At 38.4% G+C, this 18074-nt stretch overlaps 2 protein-coding genes across 2 annotated transcripts; both read left to right on the top strand.

The window, feature by feature from the left end:
* The first annotated feature begins 11492 nt into the window (after window positions 1-11492).
* Window positions 11493-12260, top strand: LOC130719496 (uncharacterized). The gene has a single exon (XM_057570119.1). It carries the CDS (start codon window positions 11493-11495, stop codon window positions 12258-12260), a length of 768 nt encoding a protein of 255 aa, XP_057426102.1.
* Window positions 12261-12433: 173 nt separating this feature from the next.
* On the top strand, window positions 12434-16360 carry LOC130719494 (uncharacterized). The gene is made up of 3 exons (XM_057570118.1): window positions 12434-12560; window positions 12780-13962; window positions 14128-16360. The coding sequence occupies exons 1-3, from the start codon at window positions 12434-12436 to the stop codon at window positions 16358-16360; spliced, it is 3543 nt and encodes a 1180-aa protein (XP_057426101.1).
* Window positions 16361-18074: the final 1714 nt, after the last annotated feature.

The raw sequence follows: 18074 nt of genomic DNA, 5'->3' as shown, positions 1-18074 counted from the left end.
GAATTCAGATCTGCTAAATTCTTTTGTTGCAACTCCTAACTATAGTTACCTTTGTCTAATGCTAATCATCTTGCATATGCTTGGGCAGCGTGAAGATCAATATATTTCAAGACTGAGCGATCATCAGTGGTATGATTTATTTCAAAGTCATTCAAAGATGAGTATATTTTGTTGTTGTATGGGTCTTCATTAATAAGTATAATTGCAATGTTCTTCATTACTTTATATTTTTCTTTCTGCTACTTTACTTTTGCTCCTCTTATGCTTCATCTTAGTTGATTTGGGTTTTGATAAACTGTAATGTTCATTTCAATTATTTTATCTTAATTCAAAGATTTTGGTTTGCCTTTTTGGTGGAGAGTATGTGTCATCGAATTGAAGTATATTTTTGTTGTTGTTGTTACCAATATCTTATAGCCTTTAATCTAGAAGGTTGCTCATTTTAGCTTTCCTAAACAGGGATGGAAGGATATCATAGTTAAGCAAGATAAGACTAAAGAGAACCAATCAGGTATGGAAATATCTCTTCCAATTTGTGACTAGGATCTGATGCAAATCATTCTGGGTTGGGGTTTGGCTTCTCAAGGATCTGATGTAATTTAAAGTGGAGGCTCTATTTGTTGTTAGCTTCCTTTTTTTTCTTCTTTTTCTTCTTTGTAATACCCCAAGGTCCTCTATGAAAAGAACTAAATAATCTCAATTAAGTGCTCTTTGATTTGCATCCAAAAAGGTAAATAGACTATATGACATTTACGGTACTGTAGGAAAAGATGCATATAGGTTCAGTATAAGGTCTGTTCACGTAACCCTGTTGAAAAATATGAGGGTTTTTTATGTATTATTTGGTACTAATGTTGTTAATGCTTTACACCAGAGACCTTCACTCTGTTACGTGGAGGCTTTACACCAGATTTGAGTTGTAAATTCATTTAAAATATGGATCATCAGTTTCTGTTCTTTTTTTTTTTAATCTTATTGTTAACTACCCACTGAAATTGGCTATTATGTGCAGGTATTCTGGATGTTCAATATCCAGGTTCTTATGAAAATCATGAAAGAGTATGTCTGATTCTTGCAATGTAGATCACACTGCAGTTCAACATGGTATTAATCACTTCACAACTCTTCTTGCTTACTTTGGGTTTGTTTTACTTCAGGTTTGTTTGATGTAATTGGAATGTATGTTTTTGACGATTGAGTAATTGAGGTTACTATTTGATTATGCAGGTATGGGAATTTCACTGTGGTAGAGAGGGGATGGCGGGATCTCATTGTCCACAGGAATAACATTTCAACTATGGTTGCATGTAGGTGAGGATGGCCATCGCTACATATACCTACTATATTAGAAGCTTCCATATGTATATACAAGGTGTGGTTAATTGGAGGTGTTAAGAACTCAGAGACCAACTTGATTTGTGTTTTCAAGATAAGAAATGGTGTATGACTGATTGTCTATTTCTCTGCCCTCTTAATTTTATCCATTTTTATATAAATTTGTTCCCTTGCGTTTCTTTTGTCTAAAACTCATTTTAGTTTGAACTTTTTTCAGGTGATGTGGAGATTGGCCAAAGAGGAGGAAACGATACATGCTTTAGGTATGTTTGAAAGTTCCTTTCATCTTTGCTATCACCATCAACTTATTTACTCTGGCTTAAATTTTGCATGTGGCAGGCACGATGATGGCCAAATATCTCATCTGAACTCATTAAAATGAAAATGTTCAAGCTTAACTCAATACATTTTATAATTTTGTTTGATGTTTAAGCTTACAATTATGTGAATGATAAGGTCATATGTTAAATCTACCTTCTTTGCCACATGTATAAAACATAGCATGTAGTTTAGTTGTCTTATAGGCATTAAATCAAATTATCAATGACAATAAGTGCATTATAGACAAGGTATCTTGATGCAACAATTTTCTACAGGCTATTTTGTCATAGACACATCCTTACCTTTCAAAAGTTATTATGGTGCATGAGACTATTTGATACCATGTCATATTACTGGCAGCATAACATCTTAAAGTGTATGTCAGACCATTTTAAGCTTCCACTTCCCCGCCAATTTGACCTTTTCATTTATTTCTGAAATAAATTGAGCAATATGATGCTCTTCATGGCTTCTTATTATGGGGTTGGTATTATTTGGTTTACAAGCTTTTTTCTAGAAAGTTTTGAATTTAAAGTTCATTCTACAGGTTAACATATGTGATTAGATATAGAAGACTCTACCGCTGAATCTACATATTGCGACTAAGTTGAATTGCTACCAATCCAATGTCTATGCAGAGGAGTTCCGGCCTACCAGAAAGCAACTCACCATTTATAAGTGTTTTTGTTTGATTTTAGCCCTTAAAGGTAAAATATAGTGTGACAAAATAAAGCAAGCCTTGGCAGCAAAGAACCTTACCTTACTGACCAACCCAAACCCATTAAATGTGTTTCCACTTCATCATTATCTTGCTCATTGACAACTATCTGCACACATTAATGGTGCTACTGTCATGTGTGAATCTAGCACGTTGTAGGACTGCACTTACATGCGTGAAAGTGGCAGATGACACTCTCGCTTAGGATTTTGTCAACCCTCCAATACATGATTTCCGTACCTTTACAAACGTGTTTTCTCCGCCAACTATACAACAAGCATTTACTCCTTTATTCTTTTGCACATAGCAGGTGATGTTATTCAATGCTTTGTCTGAGTTTATGTTTTTTTTGAGTTGTCTCAATTTCCCAATGTGTGTTTCTGTCTTCTTACTCACATCAGTTGTGTGTTTGGTTCTTAAATTGTGGGGAATCTATACTCCGCCTCCACCCGTAATCACATTGTATTACTCCACCACAAATTCTGTTTTGGTTTTGGTTTTGTTCTTTAGTTGCTTACTTGCTTTATAATGGTTTGTGTTTTGTTTTGGTTTTCTGAACTCCGTGCTCTGTTTGATCTTTTCAATTTTCAACATGCCTAAATTATTTTGCACATGCCAAAGTTGCAAACAAAAAGACTATGATTCAGCTAAGAGCATAGGGGCATGCACTATTGTTGGACAAATTCAAGATGCTTATGAGTGGAGGAAAATCAGGGCAGTTGTTTTTACCAATTTGTGGGCAGAACAAGCATTTTTAGCTGTTTGATCTTATCTGGGCAATTTTTTCTTTCTTAGAAGTATAGATTGAGTAAAACTTATGGCTTTTTCTTTTTGGATTTTTCTTATCCTTTTCGTTTGAATGTTATTTCAGGGTGCCTAAGCGTTTGTTACTTTTTTTCTTTACTGGAAATGACATATGTGAGCAAATTAAATTGGAGTGGGTGAAGATATAGATAACAAGTTTTCTAAACTTCAATAAAAAACCATGATAGAGCAGTCACTTAAACAATGGTTTTTGGCGATAGTTAAAGAGTTTTGGTTCAAGTATGATGTTAATGAGTTGGTTTGCAAAATCCATGTAGGATTTAATAGTACATTTAAATTTAAGGGAATAATAGAATGAATTAAATGATCTACACGTATGCACATTTTAAGGAAAGTCAGCACGACGTAGGCACCAATGACACATGATAAAAAAACTCATGTGAGGAGCATTTTCCATGAAAATAGATTTTCATGTTCATGTAAAAATTAATAGAAAAATAAATTTTAATATAATTTCAGTATTTTTTTTAATGATTCTAATTTTTTTTATATGAAAGTATGATAAATTGATAGTGAAAGTATTCAACATGCTTCGTCCCTTAAAAAAAAGTATTCAACATGCCACATGCACATCACATGTGCTTAGAAACACATGTGTCGAGTTTTCCGATGTAACAAAAAAAGAAACACATGTGTCGAGCATGTGATTGCATTTATGTAAATTAATAGAATTTTAATTGAAACTTTTTTTTAAAGATAATTGAAACTCATTTTGAGAGATATCGTTTTCTGGTCACAATGACTAGAAAATATTAATATGCATGGTTTATATGAATGTATGATTAAATTATGGGTAAAGAACTGCCCACAGGAAATATTAATATACATGGTTTATACGGATGTATGATTAAATTATGGAGTACCATTTCATATGAAAATACTTCAATATTGTTAAAACTAATAGGAAAATATATATAAATAATATGTATAAGAGTATTATCATTTGATAGTTAAAATATACCATACTTGGATAAATTAAAGAAGAAACTAATAGATAAAATATTTGATGGGGAGAAACATCTTACATGAAAATACTTTCACGTTAAAACTAATAGAAACATAATTTTATTATTGTTTCCAGTCATATTAATTTAGCATTGTAACAAAAAAAAAATAGCATTGAATATGATTGGTGTTTTTCTTAAACAAAGTGCAAATAATTATTTGACTATGTTAATAGTTTCCAAACCAAACAATGATATATTATATATTATAACTATATTAATTAATCTTATAAAAGAATTTTTTGAATTTAGTTAATAACATTTTAATTATCATGTGGGGGTTGATTAGTTGAAGGGATATTGGTAAAAGAAAACAAGATCTTAATTTTGGTAAATCTTTTTAGTTTAATACACATTTTTAATTATGAATAGAAGTTGAATGCGAATATATGTATATTGACATGGATAAGAGGATGGTTTGAAATATAGCTTGAGTTCCAAAAAAGTAAAGAAGATATCTTATATATTATGTATTAAAATTTAAAAGTGTGTGTATTGTTAGTGTGAACGAATTTTATAGGTTATCTATTGAATTTCACCACAACATAAAATATTTTTGTCTTAATTAAAATTTTAAAACGAAAGTGATTGTTCTTTCTACATGGTATAATGTAATTGTTTGTGAGTGTTTTTTTTTAATAGACAAATGTTAGTGGTTAGTTGTTAGTAATTACAAATGCTCATCCTCAAGGTTCAAACTCTAGACCTCTATCTCAAACACATATTTCTTTTGACCAAAAAAAAAAAAAAAAAAACACATATTTCTACCCTTATCTCAACTAAGTGAGCTATCCCATCCACTATAATTGTTTGTTAGTGTAGAATTACTTTACACCAAAATTGCATATCCTTTAAAACTCACGTATTATCAATACACTGTTAATTAATTAAATGGAGAAAAAATTAACCGTGCAAAGCACGGGTCTTGATACTAGTTCAACACATTTATTGATATTTTATACTCCAGGTGGCATAAAAGGAGAAGCTGCTTTAAGATATTAAAAAAGGCAGAGACTATTTGCGCCTCCCCGTTTTGCTAAGTCCGCCATCTCCGTTTTTGAAAATTCCAACATTGCCCTTAGTAAAAAAAACATAAAAGCTAATATTTAATTTTTACTTCCCACACACCATCTCCTTCTTCCTCCTCACCCTCCTCTTAATCCTCCACTCCTCCACTCCCAAGTTCTTTTGGGTGATCTCAAGTCAAGAATAGAAGCTTACCCATGTAAGTTTTTACCTTTTTTTCGAGCTTTTTTTTCAGCTTTTTTTAGCTGACATCGCGATTTCGCGACTTTCCGACGTAACTGGTTAGTCCCGCCCTTAAAACTGCGGTAATCAAACAAATTACACGCTCCCGCTAACATGCGTGCGGAAGTGTTAAATTTATACCTTCCGCTAACTTGTTAGCGGAAGTGAAAAACTTAGTCATTTCCCGTGGTTATAACTGCGGATGCGTTATAATTTTCAACCTGTCCGCACTTATAACTGCGGTAGGTTCATAAAACATGAGGCATCTGTACGAGGTTACTGTAAGCCTCTCTAATAGCACAAATTTCCCGTTGTTATAACTGCGGATATGTTATAATTTTCAACCGGTCCGCACTTATAACTGCGGTAGGTTATGAGCCTTGTGTAAACGGTTACTGTAAGCCTCTTTAATAGCACCAATTTCCCGTGGTTATAACTGCGGGTGTGTTTAAATTTTTAACCTGCCCGCAGTTATAAGTGAGGAAGGTAGTTTTTTTTTTTTTAAATTAAAATTACTGAAGGGTATTTTGGTCTTTTTGCAGTTTTGGGATGGCTCACTTAGCAAAATAGGATGCGCGAATAGTCTCTGCCATATATATATATATATCCCTATAGTACTGCTTTTTCCGTTCAAAATCTCGTGGTGCAGGTTTGAGAAAAAGCCAAAATCTGTCCTTTCCTACTACCACGTGTCACATCACCATTGGTCCAAGTTGTAAGTGAATATTCAACGCTGCGTGGGTGCATGGTCTTATCATAGACCCCTGGCCAGATTAAGCCATGTGGCAGAGAATAAGCTGCAACCGTTTGATCTCCTGCGGTGCATGGAAGCTCCCGTGGACTATCAGCACCGGATCAGATCCATTTTTTCCTGACTGTGTAAAACTATTTTACACTGTCAGTGCATATCCATTAAACTCTTCTTTTTATTCTTAAATTCATAAATAAAATAAAATAAAAATATTAAAATAAATCAAATAAAATACTAGAAAGATAACAATCCAAAAATAAACAACTTAAATCCTAACTAAATCTATAATTTAAAAAGTACTAATTAATGATAAGATAAAAAACTACTAAAATCTACCAAATCATAATAAAAACTCATAAAATCCTAAAATAATTAAAAATCCGAAAATTACTTTAAAATATCATAAAAACTAATTAAAACTCATAAAATAAATTTAAAATAAAATAAAAGACCCACAAAAATACCAATATATCCCCGGGTCAACATTTAGAATCATTTCTCATTAGAAGCTACAAATCTTAGCTTATTAGTTATGTCTCGGATTCAATACAATCCATGAAACCAAACTTGGAAAAGGATGTATTAGAGCATCAGCCTGCAATGTAGAGATTTGAGGAGCAGGTTGAGCAGATTCTGCTCGCTAGCATTGAAGAGCATTAATTTTGTCACCTTAAACTAGATAATCTCAGTAATTAAATCCTTGTAGTTGAAGCTTTCTATGTAATTATAAGACCTTCAAGTTGAAGCTTTCTTATAATAATAAGAGCACGGATATCGTGAGATGCTTGCTATGGCGTAGTCAAATGGGGCTAGTGTGAGTAATAATTCCAAAATATATGAACTTGAAAATATGCATTTTATTGATGGTTATAATAATTAGGCTTAATTGCAACTTTGGTCCCTGACGTTTACCAATTTCACAATTTTAACCCCCCCACCTAATTTAATTACACAGATGGTCCCTGACTTTGCTTCCCGTCTGCAATGTTGGTCCTGTCGTTTATTTGTTAACGGAGGAGGCTTACGTGGATGTCCAATTGGAGAGAGAAAGAAGGACTGAAGAGAGAGGGAAACACGTGACACCTGCAACGGTCATCTTCTACCCTCTTCCTCCTTAAAAAACATAGCACCGTGAGGAAAATGTTTCGAAGCTTGAGATTTAGCGAAAAGGGAAGAGATAAAGAACGAACGAGTCCCTAGAGGCAAGGAAGAAGGTTGAATCAATTGCTGGTCTCTTTCTCTCTCCAATTCAACTTCCACATCAGCTAAGTGACCATTCACGTAAACCTTCTCCATTAACAAACAAACGGTAGGACCAACGTTGCAAACTGCCAGCAAAGTCAGGGACCATCTGTGTAATTAAATTAGGTGGGGGACTAAAATCGTGGAATTGGTAAACGTCAAGTACCAAAGTTGCAATTAAGTCTAATAATTAATGTTCAAGTTATTTTAATATGTTAATGGTGGTCTAGTGGATGTGTGACTAGTTTACTACTTACGTGTAGTGGGTTCAAATCTTGGTGGCATCTTTTTTTATTTGTGAATTTCCGGAAATAAGTTCAGTTATTTAGCAAAAATGTGCAACTATAGGATTCAAACACACAACCTTTCATAAGGAGGTGCAGGATGCGGTTTGCAAGATGAACCAACATATCTATTGAGAGTAATTTTAAACATTAATAATATATAACGGTTTTCTAGAAGCTGTTTCTCAAAGAGATATATCTCTTCACCAAGGGATGTTAGTATCTCTATATAAAGAGATACTTGGGCAGAAAAACTAGAGATTCTGATGCATGAAATTGGACTTTGTTTTGGCCAATTTCTCTCCCATTTACTTTATCATAAATCATCCTTCACTTCTCTAATGCATGAGTGAAGTGTGAGAATCATACTTCTGTAAACTATTGTCAAGATACGTTTGGTGTGTTAGTGCAAACCACATCAAGGGATTCAAAGTATCTTGAAGGGAATTTGCCGGTTTTCTCAATTGCATCCAATATACATTAATTGGTGGGGGCGAATTGAACCTAAAAGTTAGTGCTTATGTACGCTTTGAATCTTCAAGTACTTCCGTCATCAACTTCGTCAATCCAAGAGTTGCAGCATCTTCCCGAACACAGATTATTTCCCAACAATCTTTAGGTTCAATTATTCTTAATCAATGGCTGCATCACTCAAAGACATGACATCTAATTTTGTGAAATTGGACAAGTTTGATGAAGGACTTAAAACATTGTATCTATCTCTGCCCATAAAAGTATGTCTCTATACTTTGCCATGAATAATGAAAGAGCATAGAAGGAACGAGAAGGAGATAGACTAAAAGACATTCTACAAGAAGATCAAATGAGATCAATTACACTTATGAATAGAGGTTAGTACCCCACAACCATTTTTATTGTGTGAAGACTATGAATCTTAAGATCCAATATATCTTCTACATGCTTTAATATGATTAAGTTTACATGTGGTAGCAAAGCATGAGTTAGAGAATTTGCAATTTTTTCTTTAATGGTGATTTGATCCATGAATAATAGAGATTAAATGATATGCACCTACACTGACGTCCAATCACATTATGCCACATAGGACTAAGTGGTTACAAATATTTTTAACTTTAATTATTAAATTAATAAATTGCTGATGTGGCGGAAATCAATTGGATGCATGTGTAAAACAAGTTTACACTGTCAGTGCACCTCCTATTTTCTCTGAATAATATCTTAAAATTATTCTTGATTGTTTAGAGAATTAAACTATTAATTTTCCGCTGCATGAGATTATATGCTTGCTGCAATATAGAATTATTGATGTTCATGTTTGAATGTGTTTGAGTTTTATTCCTTATGCATGAATGATATTTTGAAATTAGAGTTAACTGTTTGTATGATCAGAACACTTAATTATTTATGACTTTTTCTTTATAATGATATATGATGAATGGTCAATGACATTTACATGTGCAAAATTCTGGATGTGAATGAGAATTCAAGTATATCACGACTAAAATATTTCTGGATATGAAATTTTTTGTGTGTAGCTATAATAATATTTTGTTGCACAAATTGTCGTTGAAATCAATGGGTAGAGAAGATTTTTGATAACTCTTATAATGATATTGATTTAGTATCATTGTTGTTTACATTCGTAATCATCATACATGAATAGAGATTTTTTGGACATTATTCAAATTAAAGATCTCATCGAAAACTTACAGCGGCTTGCCAAACAAAAGCTAAAAGAAAAAAGTGTGGGGCTTTTTATGAATAATGCTTGGGATTGAATCCGAAAAAATGCAGAAATTGCGTACAAAAATGATATTACTGTAATCATCAAATAAGTCGTGAAGACACACTGGTTCATTGGCAACGCTCCATGGCATGTGCTTTGGGTTGTGTGGGTTCAAATCCTACACTGGCACCTTATCATTTTGAATGTCAATTTAAAATTCAAATTGTGCAAAATGGGATTTGAACTCAAGGCATACGTGACTATTATGATTGACACCATCCATGTGATGTAAATTAGTTGATGATATTTTATAATAAATTTACGGAGAGTTGGATGAAGAAGTGTATATGAAACGACCTGAAGGGTTTGTTGTCAAATGCCAAAAGCACAAAGTGTGTAAATTGATAAAGTCGTTATATGGGTTAAAACAAGCACCCAAGCAATGACACCAAAAGTTTGATCAAGTTGTGCTTGCTAATGGATATAAAATAAATGAATCTGGTAAATGTATTTATAGTAAATTTCAAAATGAAAAGGAGTCATGATTTGTTTATATGTGAATGATATGTTAATCTTTGGCACTGATTTAAATGAGGTAGAAAAGACTAAATCTTTCTTATCCAAAAGTTTTGATATGAAAGATTTAGGTGAAGCATATGTGATTTTAGGAATTAAAATCATAAGAGATGGTGAGGATATTGGTTTATCCCAATCCCAGTATATTGAGAAAGTGCTTAAGAAATTTGATCATTTTGATTGCAAATCAGTTTCTACCCCTTTTGATTAAAATAGTAATTTACAACCACATAAAGGATGTCCTGTAGCACAACTTGAATATTCAAAGGCAATCAGATGTTTAATGTATGACATGACCTGTACTAGGCCTGATATAGCATATGTTGTTGGTAGGTTAAGTCGGTATACATGTAATCCAAGTAAAGACCATTGGCATGCTGTTCATAGAGTATTGAAATACTTGAAAGAGACAATTAATTATAGTTTGACCTATAATGGTTATCCTTCAGTTTTAGAGGGATATACAGATGTTAGTTGGGTAACTTATGTAGAAGATCATGCTTCCACTATTGGATGGATCTTCAACTTGGTGGAGGTGCAGTTTCTTGGGGTTCAAAGAAACAAACTTGCATTGCTGACTTCACCATGGCTACATAATTTTTTGCTCTTGCTGCAGGTAGTAAAGAGGCTGAATGGCTAAGAAATTTATTATATGAGATACCTATTTGGACCGGGCGGGTCATTACAAGCCCGTTGACCCGTCCGGTAAGGCTAACGCTTGGCAAATAAGGACGTAGGTCCTAGCTGGAAGATGTGGGTCCGAGTTATTTTGTCTTGTTATATTGCACACATATGTATTTGTCTTATTCAACATTGAGATTTGGGCCCTGCATGTAAGGCCCAAATCCATGAACATTCTAGATAAAGACCACTCCTACTATAAAAAAGGGTGTCCTCACCTTGTACTAGGGACCTTTTTTACCATTTATGAGATAATTTCCTTATTTACATATTGCTTACACTATTTTAGCTCTGCTAGGGTTTATCAAGGGTACTTTATTCCTATTGTTATACCTTAGACAAGAACATTGGCGCTGTTTGTGGCTCTTACTCAGTGATTGTTCTTCTGCTGACATGAGAGGCAATTTATTCTTTGATGGAGACACGTTCTTGTGGTGGGCGGGCACCACGCCGTCATGGTGGTGGTCGTCACAGTGGAGGCAGAAGTCAGGCACATGCGCTTCAGCATGAAATGGAGGATGAGGCTTCCTCCGATGGGGCGTCAGTGGCGGTGCGATCTCACGCCACCACGACGCCGGACAACCCAGAACGGCCGGCTGCGCCGGTCAGATCAGGACTAGATCTTAAGGCAATGCTTCCCACTCCGGAGACAGAGGAGCCACGTGTTGAAACACTAGTTCAAGCGAAGGACCATGCACCCGGAGCCTCATCTGCGGAGCTAAGGTAGGTGTTGGACACTATTCAGGCAGTTCAACATCAGAATGAACACTTACAGGCTCAGGTGGAGTACCTTAATCAAATGCGCGACTTAAGACGTGGACAACGTGTGGATGCTGAGGACGTGGTGGATTTTCAGCCCTTTGCGGCCATAGTGGCTGCAGTTAAGATTCCAGAGCATTTGCAAACTCTGACTTTGGACATGTATGGGGGAGATACCGACCCAATCAACCATTTACGGTATTTTAATACTAAAATGGTCATTGGCGGGGCGTCCGACGCTGTGAAGTGCAGATTGTTACCTTCAACGTTTAAGGGCGTGACAATGACTTGGTTTATCAAACAACCTCCATATTCCATTTCCAACTTCACTGATTTGTCAACTAAGTTTTTAACACAATTTTCGGCCAATCAAGCACAAAAGGCAACCCCGGCTGATTTATTCAATATTCGCCAACAGGTGGGCAAGCGTATCAAAACATACATGGATCGATTTAGCAGAGTTTCAGTGCAGTTAGAGGACGCCAGTCCGGAGGTATGTGTGGGGGCCTTAAAAAATGGGCTCAGATGCGGCTCGTTGAACAAAGATTTAACCAGAAGACTCGCCAAAGATATGATGGATTTGCGTGCACGGGTACAGGAATTTATCTTGGTTGAACATGATGAGCAAACTAAGAAAGATAGGGACAATTGGCGGGCTCAACCAGACGTTTCAGCGGAAAAGGGGCGCGCTCCTAAAGAACAACTCCCCGCTCAAACACCGCGCCAGCCAAGGCGCCGCCCTATCCTTCAGGCAAACAGGGGCCACAAAGTAACACTTGGCATCGAAACAGTCAACCTGCTTCGGTGAATCCAGCGGCTCAGGGAGGAAATGCTCCCGCCCAGGGTCATCAAACCAAATTGAACGCCCCTCTCAGCACAATCCTGCGAGCAATAGGGCAAACCAACGTAGTCCAATACAGGCCACCCAGGCGACCTCCTGCGAACGTGGACACAACAAAGTGGTGTGAATTTCATAAAGACATGGGACACAATACTGATAATTGCTGGACCCTGCGCAAGGAGATTGAACGACTGATCAAGGCGGGGCATTGGTCCAACTTTGTCTCAGGAGAAAATACACAGCCAGAAGCAGTCAAAAACACTGGCGGTGATTTGGCGGCGGGCATTTGTCCAACTGGGTCTTGCTCATCAATTGCCGGGGGATTTGGCGGCGGGCGTGTATCTAGCAAATGAAGGAAAAGATATGTTGAGGCAGTAAACTCGGTGCACCATGCTTACGAGGGGGAATGTTGGCTGAACCACGCTCCTATTACTTTCTCGCCAAAAGATTTTGATCACGTGATTCCGCATGATAATGATCCAATAGTGGTGACTCTGCGCGTGAATAACTATGTTACTAAGAAAGTTTTTCTGGACCAAGGCAGTTCTGCAGACATCATATATGGCGATGCATTTGAAAGATTGAGCTTAAAGGAGTCAGACTTAAAGCCATATACAGGGTGTTTGGTCGGATTCACGGGCGATCGGGCCAAGGTCCGAGGCTATGTGGAATTGGACACTGCTTTTGGCGAGGGGGATTATGTGAAGAAATTTCAAGTAAAATATTTGGTTCTTCTATGTAAGGCGACGTATAATGTGCTTCTTGGGCGCGATACCTTGAACAAAATACGTGCAATAATCTCAACCGCCCACTTAACAGTAAAGTATCCAGCTTGCAACGGAAAGGTGGGGATTTTGAGGGTGGATCAAGAGGCCGCCCGAGCATGTTACGCACAAAGTTTGGAACTTTATGGTAAGAAGGCGGCCAAAGAAGCACATCGCGTCACGGAAATTTTTCCACATGAAGATTTTAATTTGGATCTGCGTGATGATTCGGAGGAGTTAAGACCTCAGCCGGCGGAAGAAATCAAATCTGTTCACTTATCTGGGCGTGCTTTGAAAATTGGGAGCACTTCGTCAAAGGAACAAGAGGACCGATTGGTCCAACTACTCAAAAAAAATTTGGACTTATTTGCATGGACAATTAAGGATGTTCTAGGCATTGATCCCAACGTTATATCTCATCACTTGTCAATCCAGCAAGGGGCCAAGCCTGTTGTACAGGCTCGTAGGCGCATGGGCGAGGAAAAGGACAAGGCGGTGCAAATAGAGACTCAAAAGTTACTTGAAGGAAAGTTCATTAGAGAAGTTCAATACCCAACATGGTTGGCAAACGTTGTTATGATGCGAAAGGAAAATGGGAAATGGAGAATGTGTACAAATTACACAAGTTTAAACAAAGTTTGCCCAAAGGATTCTTATCCACTCCCAAATGTGGACAAGTTGGTAGATGGGGCTTCTGGGAATGAAATGCTCAGTTTGATGGATGCATATTCAGGGTACAACAAAATTATGATGTATCGCCCTGATGAGGAGAAAACGGCGTTCATGACAAGTCAGGCGAACTATTGTTACAAGACGATGCCTTTTGGTTTGAAGAACGCAGGAGCAACCTACCAGCGATTGATGGACAAGGTTATTGCAAGTCAAGTGGGAAGAAACATGGAAGTGTATGTAGATGACATGATTGTTAAAACTATCAAAGGGGGCGAGCATCACGAAGACTTGGCCGAGGCATTTGCACAAATCCGGAAATACAACATGAGACTGAATCCAGAAAAATGTTCCTTTGGAATTTTGGGTGGCAAGTTCTTAGGATTCATGATCACTTCAAGGGGGATCGAGGTTAATCCTGACAAATGCAAAGCTATAGTAGACATGAAAAGCCCGTCCAGTATTCGAGAGGTCAAGAGGTTAACAGGACGGTTGGCGGCCTTATCTCGCTTTTTTCCAAAAGCAGGTGATAGGGCGACGCCATTTTTTACGTGCTTAAAAAAGAATACAACTTTTCAATGGACAGGGGCGTGCGAAGAGGCCTTCCAGCAACTTAAGGAGTTGTTGGCCTCGCCGCCTATGCTAGCTAAGCCTACGCCAAGGATTCCTTTAATTCTTTACTTGGCGGTCACTGATGCGGCGGTTAGTACAGTTTTGCTTCAGGAAGAAAACAAGCAATATAAAATCATATACTTTGTAAGTCACACACTACAAGGGGCAGAAGTGCGTTACCAGAAAATAGAAAAGGCGGCTCTGGCAATACTAAAGACGGCCAGGCGACTTCGGCCATACTTTCAGAGCTTTCAAATAAAGGTCAAGACTGACATTCCTAAGAGACAAGTTTTGCAAAAGCCTTATTTATCAGGGCGACTGGTTAGTTGGTCGGTCGAACTGTCAGAATATGACATCAGCTATGAACAGAGAGGACAAGTCACAATTCAGAGTCTGATTGACTTTGTAGCAGAGTTAACACCCACGGAGGGTGACAAAGAAAATGCAGAATGGGTACTTTCAGTTGATGGTTCATCCAATGAATCAGGGAGTGGGGCTGGCGTGTCAATCGAAAGCCCGGACAAAATGCTGATTGAGAAATCACTAAAGTTTGGATTCAGGGCGAGCAACAATCAGTCCGAATATGAAGCATTAATAGCTGGTTTGAGACTCGCCATTGAATTGGGAGTGCAAAAACTATATATAAAGGGCGACTCCCAGTTGGTAGTAAAGCAAGTGCGCGGTGAATATCAAGTGAAGGACCCACAATTGTCCAAGTACCTAGAAATTGTTCAAAGGCTTATGCAGGCGATCGAACATGTCAGGATCGAGCACATACCAAGAAGTCAAAACGAGTGTGCGGATGCATTGGCTAAACTGGCTAGCACTGGGCGACTCGGAAACTACCAAACTGTAATACAAGAAATCCTGCCCCATCCAAGTACAGACATGCTAGAGTTCAAAGTGGCAAAGGCTATAGGAAATGGGGAACCATCTTGGATGGACCCAATCATCGACTTCTTAAGTCAGCAACCTCAAGATGAAAGCAAAAACACTAAGGAAAAGAGGCGAGAGGCTAGCTTTTACACCTTGGTTGGTGGACAGATGTATAGGCAGGGAATTATGTCTCCAATGCTTAAATGTGTGGATGCTGCCAAATCTCAAGAAATAATGGCTGAGGTTCATGAAGGAGTCTGCTCAAGCCACATTGGAGGGCGGTATTTGGCCGTGAAAGTCCTCAGGGCGGGATTCTATTGGCCAACTATCAAGAAAGATTGCCTCGAATATGTGAAGAAGTGTTCAAAGTGTCAAGTTTTTTCCGATATACACAGGGCACCACCAGAGCAACTCACAACAATGACCGCTGCCAAGGTGCGAAACTTTTTGTGGAGGCGTGTTGTGTGCCGTTTCGGAGTTCCAATGGCATTGGTTATGGATAATGGCACTCAATTTACCAGCGCATTGACAAGGGACTTTTGTGCTGACCTTGGGATTGACATGCGATTCACTTCAGTTGAACATCCTCAGACAAACGGCCAGGCTGAGGCGGCTAACAAGGTCATATTAAATGGATTGAAGAAGAAGCTTGATGAGGCAAAAGGATGGTGGGTGGAGGAATTTCCCGATGTTTTGTGGGCGTACAATACCACGGTCCAAACCAGCACTGGAGAAACGCCGTACAGACTAACCTATGGTTCAGACACTATGTTACCTGTGGAGGTAGAAAATCAAAGCTGGAGGGTTGCAAACAGGAATGAAGAAGAAAACAATGATAACTTAATCGCAAACTTGATCATGCTCCCAGAATTGCAAAGAGAGGCACACTTGCGTAATGAAACAAGAAAGCTAAGGGTCGCCCGAAAATATGCAACTAAGGTCGTCCCTAGAAAGATGAAGGCGGGAGACCTAGTGTTGCGTGAAAGGACGCTAACTTCAGGGAAGAACAAATTGACACCCAATTGGGAAGGCCCTTTTAGGGTTAAAGCTGAAGTGGGCGTAGGGGCGTACAAGCTTGAACAGTTGGATGGCAGGGCGGTGTGCCGCACGTGGAATGCCTCCAGTTTGAGGCAATACTATAGTTAAGAAGAAGAAAGTCGCACTCTTTTTTCCTTGAAAAAGGTTTTTAATGAGGCGACCAATGAAAAGAAGGGGGGAAACTCTCATGTACGGGTCTATAGAACCTAGTTTTTTATTAAAAGAAATGAAAAATGTTTTACAGTTTGATATTCGTCACAACTGACAAGATCTAACTCATAAACTTTCTTAAACAAACTTCCTATGGCGATGATCTAATATGACAAAAACATTCGCAATCAGAAAGTGTCATCACCGAGCAAACATAGCCTTGGCAATTCTAGTGACCACTAGAAACCAAGCACCGTCCGTAAAACGACTAAGGCCAGTAAAATGTGCCTAAGCCTTGTTTATCATACTAAGGACAAAAAGCCTCGCCAAATGGCGAGCAAAGTCTCAGTAAACCAGCCATAACGAAATTAAAGTAATCACGAGCAAAACATGCTTAAAAATGAAAAGGGGACAAGCGCCCAAAGTCCTATGTCATTACAAAACAAAGGGCGGGGCCCAGAATCCAAATGAAAGAAACAAAAGTCAAGTTACAAACATGGAAAATATTTTTAAAACATCCTATGCTTGATTATCCGCGTTGGCAGTGGGGACAGTCTTCTCCACGTCCTCGCCCTGAGTTGTTTCGCTTGCAGCAGCTTTCTCCACACCCTCGCCCTCGCCCAGAGTTACCCCTTCATCCTCATCGTTAGACTCTTGCATGAAGGGAAGGCTACTCACTTCAGGATCAGGATCGCCTATAACCTTTCCATCCACGATCTTCTTCATGAAACCAAACATGGAAAAATCAAGTTTCGGATAAAGAATCCGAAGTTGCTCTTTGGCGCTGAGATGACCCAAAACATATTGACGAGAGCTCTTTTCTAAAAGAGTCTCGTTGGATTTCTTCAACTCGGCCTCCAGCTTCTTGATTTTCTCTTCAGCAGCATCAAGTTTGGTTTCAAGATTGCCCTTAGCAGCCCTCTCTTTGGCAAGATCTTTCGTCGCCCCCTGAAGCTGACGGCGGACGCCGGTCAAAGCATCTTCAGTTTTCAAATGCGAATAGGCCGCCTTGGCATCCTCAAGTTTTTGCTGGGCGCGGGCCTTATCCGATTCAATATTCTTCAGGTGAGGAAGAATACCGGCGGCGCAGCTGGCAGCGACGATCGCTTGGTTCACTGCGAGGGTCACAGCGGCTCGAACACCCTTAGAGGCCACATCATGAGGAATTTGAGTATTGAAATTCCTCTCCATGAAGTTAAGGCCATTGAATTTAGGATCAAATACGCTATGAAGAGCGCAAGTATCACTACCAGGTACCGCGTCCCGAGACGATTGAGGAACAGGGCTGGCGGCGGCTACCAAGTTGGCAAAAGCGCCAGGAGTGTGAGTCGGGGGCGGGGGAATGTTGCTTGAAGTTCTCTTGTCTTTTGGAGCCCTGGATAAAGTATCATTCAGTGTTGTTTGCTTGGGGTCATTCTTGGAAGAACTGCCGGATTTTTGACGTTTGGGGTCACGCTCGTCTACCATGGGCGACTTGTTCTTCCTGTCACCCTTCAAGTTTTTCTTCTCGTTTTTCCTGTGTCCCTTAGCAGCATCGACCTGGCTGGCGATCAAGGCCTGCATACTGTCAGCATTGACGCCGCCTTTGGACTTGCCCATTTCAGCTGCGAACAGTAAAGAATACACAAGTTAAAAACAGGCGATCAAGGAAGGCTCATTACAAGGCATACAC

This window comes from Lotus japonicus, chromosome 5, assembly GCF_012489685.1.
Source record: "Lotus japonicus ecotype B-129 chromosome 5, LjGifu_v1.2".
NCBI classification, from domain to species: Eukaryota; Viridiplantae; Streptophyta; class Magnoliopsida; order Fabales; family Fabaceae; genus Lotus; species Lotus japonicus.
This window is presented reverse-complemented; position numbering and strand designations above follow the sequence as displayed.

What these genes read in the sequence shown, in the direction of transcription:
- LOC130719494 (XM_057570118.1), top strand. Translation starts at nt 12,434, where the DNA reads ATGGGACACAATACTGATAATTGCTGGACCCTGCGCAAGGAGATTGAA. An exon ending in AGCAGTCAAAAACACTGGCG is followed by an intron (nt 12,561 to 12,779) that starts GTGATTTGGCGG and finishes ATGATCCAATAG; the next exon opens with TGGTGACTCTGCGCGTGAAT. An exon ending in GTGGGAAGAAACATGGAAGT is followed by an intron (nt 13,963 to 14,127) that starts GTATGTAGATGA and finishes GATCACTTCAAG; the next exon opens with GGGGATCGAGGTTAATCCTG.
- LOC130719496 (XM_057570119.1), top strand. Translation starts at nt 11,493, where the DNA reads ATGCGCGACTTAAGACGTGGACAACGTGTGGATGCTGAGGACGTGGTG.